Here is an 8612-nt window from a genome sequence, read left to right on the forward strand (position 1 = left end):
GATTTTTATGGCAGGTGCAACTTCCATATTCCATATAGATCCCCAGTCTCTTGTTACTTGGTCATTTCTGTAAAGATTCTCTATTTTGGCTTTGTACAAAGCTTTAACAGAGAAATTGCCTGTGTTATTGAGATTCCATTGCATACTGTCTTCTTCCCTGGGATGAATAACAAGAGAAGATATGGCTTGAGCAATATCAGGATTGAAGGTCTGTTGAATAAGCTGAATGTTCCATTCCTTCTGATCTGTCATTAAATGAGCTAGAAGTTGAATATCATTTGGGAAGTTTGCAGGTTTCGTGAGCTTGTCAGTTGAATGAGGTATCCATATGTCCTCCCAGACTCTTATTTTGTTGTCATTGTCTATTCTCCAGAAGCAATGTCGCTGAATGTTTTGAATACCTTCAAGAACTCCTTTCCATATCCATGAATCTCCATCTTTAAATTTGATGTTCATATTTAGCACATTTCTTCCTATTAAGTATTTGGCATCCATCAATTGGAACCATAGAGAGTCTTTATCCTGTTCCAATCTCCATCCTATTTTTGTTATCATGGAGCTATTGAAAAGTTCCATGCTCATGAATCCTAATCCACCAAGATCTTTGGGTTTGTATATGGCTGTAAGCCTTAGGATAGTAATCAGTGGGGTTTTCCAAGTTCTTCCCCCAGAAGAAGTCCCTTTGTAACTTGTTCATATGTTGACAGGTTTTCTTTGGTATTATGAAGCAGTTCATTTGGTAAATGCTGGTTGTTGAGGTGACAGATTTTATTAAGACCTCTCTCCCAGCTGGGTTTAAGGGGGTATTCTTCCAACTTGAGAGTCTCATCTTCATATTATCTACCCCTGGTCTGAAAGATTGAATCTTGCTTCTATGAGTAAATAGAGGAGAACCTAAATATTTGTCATTTAAAGGTAGAACCTGAACTCCTAACAGCTTGCAGATTATGGGCATGAGAGCTGGATCAGTGTCCTTGCTGAAGAAAGCACCAGATTTAGTGAAGTTGATCAGTTGACCAGAGGTGTCCCCAAATATATTGAGGATATCCTTGAGGTTTTGGGCTTCAGTGGTATTAGCTTTGCAGAAGACCACATAATCATCAGCAAAGAGAAAATGGTTTATTGATTGAGCATTCTTGCAGATTTTTACTCCAGAGATAATTCCCAATTCTTCAGCATGAGATAAAGTTCTAGATAGTGCTTCCATGCAGAAAAGAAAGAGATATGGGGATAGGGGATCCCCTTTTCTGAGCCCTATGGAAGGATTGAAGAAGATATCTGGAGAACCATTTATTAGAACAGCTGCAGAAGTGGTGGAGATGCATTGCGTGATCTTATTGCACCAATCAGAATTGAAGCCAATTTTTGTCATAATGGTATGAAGGAATTTCCAGTCAACTCTATCAAAAGCTTTTTCCATATCAATCTTGATCCCCATGCTACCTTTGATGCCTCTTCTGGGTCTCATGGAATGAATGATTTCATGAGCAATAGTTATGTTGTCAGCAATCTGTCTTCTAGGAATGAAAGCATATTGGTAGGGAGAGATGATTTTATTTAAGTATGGTTTCATTCTTTGAGCTAAAAGTTTGGATATGATTTTTTAGGTGGTGTTGCAAAGGCTAATTGGTCTGAAATGACTAGGACAAGATGGGTTATCTATTTTGGGTATCAGGGATATGAAGGTTGAGTTCATTTCTCTGAGAAGGGGCCCAGAAATGAAGAAATGCTGGACCATTTTAACCAAGTCTTCTCCCACAATATCCCAGTTGGCTTGAAAGAAATTTGGAGGGAAACCATCTGGGCCTGGAGATTTTATATTTGGCCATACTGAAAAGGATTGCCTTGACTTCATGTTTGTCAGGAATTATGTTGAGATTGTTGTTTTCAGAGTTGGTTATAGAAGTAGGTATGAGATTGATAATTTCATGATTCATAGCAGGAGTTTCAGCAGTAACAATCTTGGTGAAGTGGTTGGTGAAGCATTGCTTTATTTCTTGAAAATCCTCAGTCCAGTTGCCAACACTATCCTGTATAGAGTCTATCATATTTCTTCTGCATTTTGTAGCTCTGTGGAAGTAATTAGTATTCTTATCCCCCAATTTGATGAACTGATCTCTGCTTTTGGTTTTCCAGAATTTTTCTTCAATGTCTTGCCAATCTCTGAAAACTTGCATTGCAGCTTTTGTAGCTTCACTTCTATCTTGTTTGAAGTAGTTTCCTTGTAACCAGTTTAGATGTTGTTTACTTTCTTCAATATTGGTTTTGATATTGCCATACACTTCCTTGTTCCAGACTTTTAGTTTCATCTTAATGTCTTTGAGCTTTCTGGCTATGAGGAAAGCACTAGAACCTGATAAATTTCTCTGCCAGCATTCAACAATGATATCCCTACAATCCTTGTGGTCTAACCAAGGACCAAAGAACTTGAAAGGAATTTTACCAGTGCTCCAAGTAGGATTAGTGTTAAGAAGAATTGGGTGATGATCAGAACCAATAGCTAGAAGATTAGAGATAGTGGAGTTTGGATATAGAAGAAGCCAGGATTCAGTGGCAAGTCCTATATCCAATCTCTGTTCAGTGAGAGCAGGGCCACTTCTCTTGTTAGACCAAGTGAAGGGACAACCTGTGCTGCCTAAATCATTTAGATCCAAATCAATGATTTTGTTATTAAAAAGATTAGCTTCCACACTATCCAGAGGTTGGTTACTGTACTTTTCATTATCATGCAGAATGAAGTTGAAATCTCCTATGACCAACCAAGGGAGAGAGTGATTAGCAGCTGTGTACTCCAGATTTTCCCAAGAAGTAACTTTACTTTTAGTGTCATAGGGGCTGCCATAGTAACTAGTGAAAAACCAAGAAGGGCCACTAGTAGGCTTGATTATAGCATTGATATGGTTAAGGGAATGATCCAGAATCTCAACATCTAGATTGTTCTTCCATATCAATACTAGGCCTCCAGCTGTACCACTGGCCCCTCCAGGATTAACATGCCAATAATTTTGAATATTAAGTTGTTGCATAGTTTTTGTGAGTTTGGCATACTTCTGTTTGGTTTCAGAGATGAAATAGATGTCAGGGTTGAACTTATTCAACAAGTCATTCAGGTATTTCTTGGTATGTTTTTCCCCTAGCCCTTGGCAGTTCCAAGCTATTGAAGTGAAGAACTGCCAGAAGTAGGATATAGAGGGGTATTTTGAGGTAGGCCTTCTAACTAAGGGATCATAGTAAATTAGCATACAACAGAGCAAAGTGTTCTGATAATGTTTCTTGCAACTATGATTATAATGGAAGAAGATAGTGATATATACTTTGATGTGGAGGTGCCAGCATCACCATTAGCCATCTGGGGAGTGTTTGAGTCCATCGGTTCAGCATAGTTGTCAGGATAATCCTTGTGTCTTTTGGTGTTATCAACTTCATTGGTTTTCATAGAGACATCAACTGGTGTTGGTTTTTTCCTCTTGGGCATAATCTGAATCTTGCCAGTTTCATAAGTAGTATCAGGGTCAGTGGGAGGGGTTGTTTCAGCAAAGACATGAATTGTCTTTCTATCCTTCCAAGCCTTCTTTTTGAGCTTAGATTTTTCAGCATCCATCATTTCTTTGATTTGGGACAAGGTTGGTAAGGATTGAGATGGAACTGCTGGGAAAACATTGGTCGGATCTAGAGCTTGAGAGGCATTGGTGTTAGGTGAGTGAGCGTGTTTGGCTCTAGCTGCTTCCTTGAGCTTAATCTTTGAGTGTTGATTCTTGTAGTTGATGAAAATTTTCTTGGAAAGATCTAGTTTCATGTTCCTGATTTTGCAAGCAATGACATCTGGGTGGGGTGAGTTAGGATCAACTCTAGAAGATGCTCCAAAAGTAAGGTGTTTGGAGGATGAGGGAGAAAAAATTTGCAATAGCCTTTTCTAGTTCTTTTTGCTTAGCATTCCTTATTTTGATTTCAAAGGCTGCTGCAGCATCAGCATCTGTGTATCCTCTATGAATGAGGTTTCTCCCTTCTTGAAAAGTTTTTTGATAAGCAGTTTGGGGTGGTGGTAAAGGTTGTGGGGTTAGCAGGCTTTTGTAGTTGTTGTAGTGGGATTTTGAGGGTGTGGGAGGGATGGGACAAGGAGGAGATGGGTGATCTAGAATTCTACAGACTTTTCAGAATCTAATACCATTGAGAGCATAAGCAAATTCAAGCCAGTGAGAGACAGTTGGTGTTTCATAGGCTTCAATTCCAAATTTTAAAGGCCTAGTAACATCAATAATGAGTTTGACTTCTAAATTTTGCTCAAGTATGTCTCTCCCATAAGGTTTTTTAGCAGTTTGATAGACTCCAACAGGTTGCAGAATGTTGTCGATGTCTGTATGATATGGGTTGGGATTCTTTCGATGAGCAGCCATATCATAACCTTGGTGAATTTTTCTTCATGAATTAAGTCTGGACCTCCTTCTGGAATTCCAACAAGAACCATAAGCTTATAAAAAACACCTCTAGTTCCTCCATTTCTAAGAGTTTGGTAGTCTTCTTCATGAGTGAGTCTGAGGATGTAGTAATTCCTTCTCTTGTTCCAAATATCTAGTTCAACTCTGCCATTGAATTCCCAGTTGTTGTTGATGAAGTTGCTGACTCTGGATGTTTCAAAGCAGATATTGCTACAGAGCTTTCCAATGAAGCATCATTTCTAGTCAAGAGATTGTTTTGCTCTGACATTCTCAGGGTTTAAGAAAACCTTGGGGTATAGATCTTCTTCAGGCATGTTGAGGGTTTTGTTCATCTGAGCAACAAGGTTATCAATGGATGGAGGTGAGGAGTTTGAAGAGGAAGCCATTTGTGGAGAGAGAATGAGAGCATAAAAGAGGAGCCTCCAGCAAATATTTTGGCCACTGTGTAATTTGGTGAGACTTAGCCAACAATAATGATGAAGAGGATCAATGTAGGCTTTAATTTGAAAAAGATTCTTCATCTTGTCAGCAGGATAGTATCTTTGTGGGTCTCTGATTAATTTGTGGGTTTTCCTCATGCTGAGGTTAGATGGGAACTGGTCAAAAGATGAGGGAAAACCCTTGTACTGGTGTTTAAAGCTTTCGTAGTTGGCTTGGCGTTTCTCCTCTATGCACTGGTGTCTGTAACTTGAATTGTGAAGGCTGTTGTTGATGGTGATGGCTAATGGGATCTGACTCGGATTCCTGCACAAGAAAAATGTTATATTGCTAACTAAGTTGTTGAGAATTTTACCTTGTGGGCAGCTAGTATTTTCATAGCCTTCAAATTTTCTGGTAGTATTTTCCGTGCTCCCAAGATTGTTGCTAAAATCCAAGTAGATGAAAGTGATGTGACTAACTTTAATTTGAAAATTTGGCACTGGATGGTAGTGTTTCTTGTCGTAATAGTGTAAGCTGATCCTGACATGGCCTTTGTACTTGCAGTTTGGGAAGACTGAGAAAAAGATGTTGACTCTGGCCAGTAGGAGTAAGAAAAGAGTTTGCCAAAACCTGTTCAAATCGAGCCAAAACAAAATATCCTTGCTCCTGGTACTGATTAAGAATTGAGGAGTGCCTGGGGTAAGAAGTGTTGACATCCACCGTACCATGGTTGGCCCCTTCGAAAGTGACTCAGCTTGCATCTGATTGGTGGAGGGGTTCTGAGTCAGATTGTCTAATTGGTCCATCCCTGGCTGAAAATGACCTTTAATCAGGTCGGACTTTATGGATTTGCTCCATGGGTATGAACGCGTAACCTGACCCGCTGGAGTAGGCAAACTTTTCTTGCCAAGTGTTTGTTGCCGCCTCTCATGGACCAACGGTTGGTGTTTGCTTGTACTAGGCCACAAAAAGATGCTTGTAGGCGTAATTATGCGCATCAAGTTGCAATACCAATCTTTAGAACTGGGAAACAGGTTGCCACCTTGGAAGTTGGACGGTTGAGATTGAATAATTGTTACTCTTCCCAGCCCAAATAAAACCGTAGAGAGGGAGAATCCTTTCAGTTTCTCATTCAGTTTTCCTTGAAAAATTACGGTTAAAACCGCAATTTCCTCCTATCTAAGCGATATCTCAGAAGAATTCTCTCGTTGAATATCCAAGTTATGAAAGGTGATCAGAAACCCCAAGATGCTAATCAGAGAGAGCAAAAAATAGCCCGAGTCAGTTAGCCTTTGCAACATGTTAGTTTTTCTGAGGTTCAATCTGGTTTTGAGAATTTTTTGTGTTCTAATGGTTATGAGACTAGAGTGTGTGATCAAATTGAGATCTTTTTGAGATGTGGTATGAATTTTTTGTAGGATTGGACTGCTAGAGTGTGTGAAGGTTTTTCTGGCATAAATGAAAATCAATTGCACTACCATTCTGTTGCAAGTCTTGACAGCGCAGGAACTGGAGATGGGGAATCATGCATGCAGTTGTCGAGGATGATAATCCACAACAGAGAATCGAGCGAGGGCGAATCGAGAATGGGCAACTTGTAGGTGTTAAGGATGGGTGGGTTCTGTTTGCTCTTCATCCTACTCAAGGCCGACGGGTGGTGAAAGAAGAGATTGTGCTGGTGGATGATGAGAGAATTGTATGTGGAGGTTCTCGACAGGTTTTTTTTGCTGCCCCCATTCCTGACGATACCAGAGATCAGATCAGAATTAATGATACTCGTCCTCCTACTCCAGGCAAGGTACTCTTCCCTAATTTGTTTGTGCTTGCTCCAGCATTTAGGCAGATGGTTATTGATGTGGCTGAGGTGTCCCAAGCAGGAATTGGTGAAGTAACTCATCCGCATGAAGTACCAGAGGGTGAAATCTTGACACCAGGGGTTGATTCGAGAATAGTGGGGAAGATATATAGAGCTGTTAGAGCCAGTGCAAAGCGAGGAGAGGAACCTCAATCTCCTGAGAAGCCAGCTGAAGAAACCTTGCCACCTGGAGCGGATGCCAATGTTGTAGCGCAGGTATATAAAGTTGTAGTGGCTAGAGCTGTCAGGGATGTGGCCAGCGCTTCTGGAGATGCAAGAAAAAACTAGCCAGGTAGGCTTCAAAAAACTGCTCGGAGAGATGTTAGAAGAAAAGCACACACAAACAGTTTTATTTTTTGGTTGGTACCAAGCTACTGAATTACAGAACAAAGTGATGTTGGATTTTATAGTTGGTTTGTTTCTGGTTAAAGTAATGTACATGTTATCATTTATAGTGCTTAAATCAAATATGCAAAGCAACTCAACCATAACTAGATGAATGTTATAGGGGGACCAATAAACATACAAGGGGAGAGTCTCCTGGGTATTACCTAGGTTCAATTTACATAAATGATTAGATAAATGTGTAGTTCTATCATGATTTGAGATGAATATGTTTATAGGAACTTTTAGGAAAAATAGCATAGGAGAATGCACAATAGAAAGGGAAGAGAGAGTCAGATTCTTACTTCCAGTCAAATTCTTACCTCCAGATAGAATAACCAAAAGAAAAGAGTGAATCATACCAGGATGAAGGTTTGCAGGAATCCAGCAAAACACCCATGAATCATAGCATCCTAGAAACCTCAAGGCTAGAGGGTGAAGAAGATGTAACATATAGTCAGGTGAAAACTTATAGTCCAAAGTTAAATCTGTGTCTATACCATAGGAGAACCAATCGTAGCCGATGATATAAGAGATCTTTAGTAAAACAGTTTTAAAGTGAAGATTGAATAGGCTAAGGTTTGGAGGAAAACTTCCAGTTTTAGCTAGTGCAGAATACCTAGCATAAGAGAAACTGAGACTGCATAGAGCTATAATTGATTTGATGTTTATCTTCCAATCCTTAAGGCTGAGGGTAGAGAGAGTTAGAAGAGTATCTGTGGGCTGAGAGTTGTTCATAAGTATGTGGTTTTGGTCATCCTGGTGATTTTGGTGATTCTGCTTGGAAGGGAAAATTTCAGCCTCCAGCCTGAGATAATTGGTGAGGTGGGTGATTTGGGTTTTGCTGAACAGAGTTGTGTAATTGTTGCAGAATGTGATCCCTGTTGAATTAGCTTCCAGATTAGTATAATTGGTGATTTTCTTCTTCCTTACTTCAGTACCTGTAATTGTGAGATGAGAAAGATTTCTGATTTGTGTGTTTTGAGTGCTGTGAGTAATAAAATTGGTGTTCCTGTGATTGATACAATTACAATTGCAAGAGTGAGAAAGATTGTAAGATGTCATTAGAGATCAGATTGAGATAGCAGTGAACATTTGGAAAATGTCCGGCAACAGAAATCCGACAGAAAATGACCGGTAGAGTGACCGTTAGGAGAAGAAGACAAAGCCTAACGGCTAGAAACTCTCGGCAAGAGAGGAATTCAGGCAAGTGTGGGTAGAGAGGAGAGAGGGGAGAACATTTTTCTTTTAATGACTCTATATAATTACGTACACTAAGCATAATGGAACATGTGTCGTTGAATAGAGTTTTTTCTATTATTTCCAAACAGCTGTAGTATCGAAAATAAAATGGATGAGGTCAAGTTAGGGGTACTGAAGAGATGTGGTGTTTTAGGGATGCAACGATTTCACTATGATGGAGAACTGGGCCAGGAGTAGTCGTGTCGCCTTTTGACCTGGCACGCCGCGCTTTCTTACTACATCGTTCCATCTTCAGTCATAAGTTGTGATTGTTG

The 8612-nt window shown here is 39.8% G+C and overlaps 1 protein-coding gene across 1 annotated transcript; it reads right to left on the reverse strand.

Annotated features, from left to right (window-relative positions):
* Positions 1-559: 559 nt before the first annotated feature.
* On the reverse strand, positions 560-1438 carry LOC113311954. The gene has a single exon (XM_026560737.1). The coding sequence runs from the start codon at positions 1436-1438 to the stop codon at positions 560-562; it is 879 nt and encodes a 292-aa protein (XP_026416522.1).
* Positions 1439-8612: the final 7174 nt, after the last annotated feature.

This window comes from Papaver somniferum, chromosome 9 (genome assembly GCF_003573695.1).
Source record: "Papaver somniferum cultivar HN1 chromosome 9, ASM357369v1, whole genome shotgun sequence".
In the NCBI taxonomy this organism is placed as follows: Eukaryota; Viridiplantae; Streptophyta; class Magnoliopsida; order Ranunculales; family Papaveraceae; genus Papaver; species Papaver somniferum.

Excerpts from the sequence above, each read along its gene's own strand:
- LOC113311954 (XM_026560737.1), bottom strand. The coding sequence starts at position 1,438 with ATGGGGATCAAGATTGATATGGAAAAAGCTTTTGATAGAGTTGACTGG.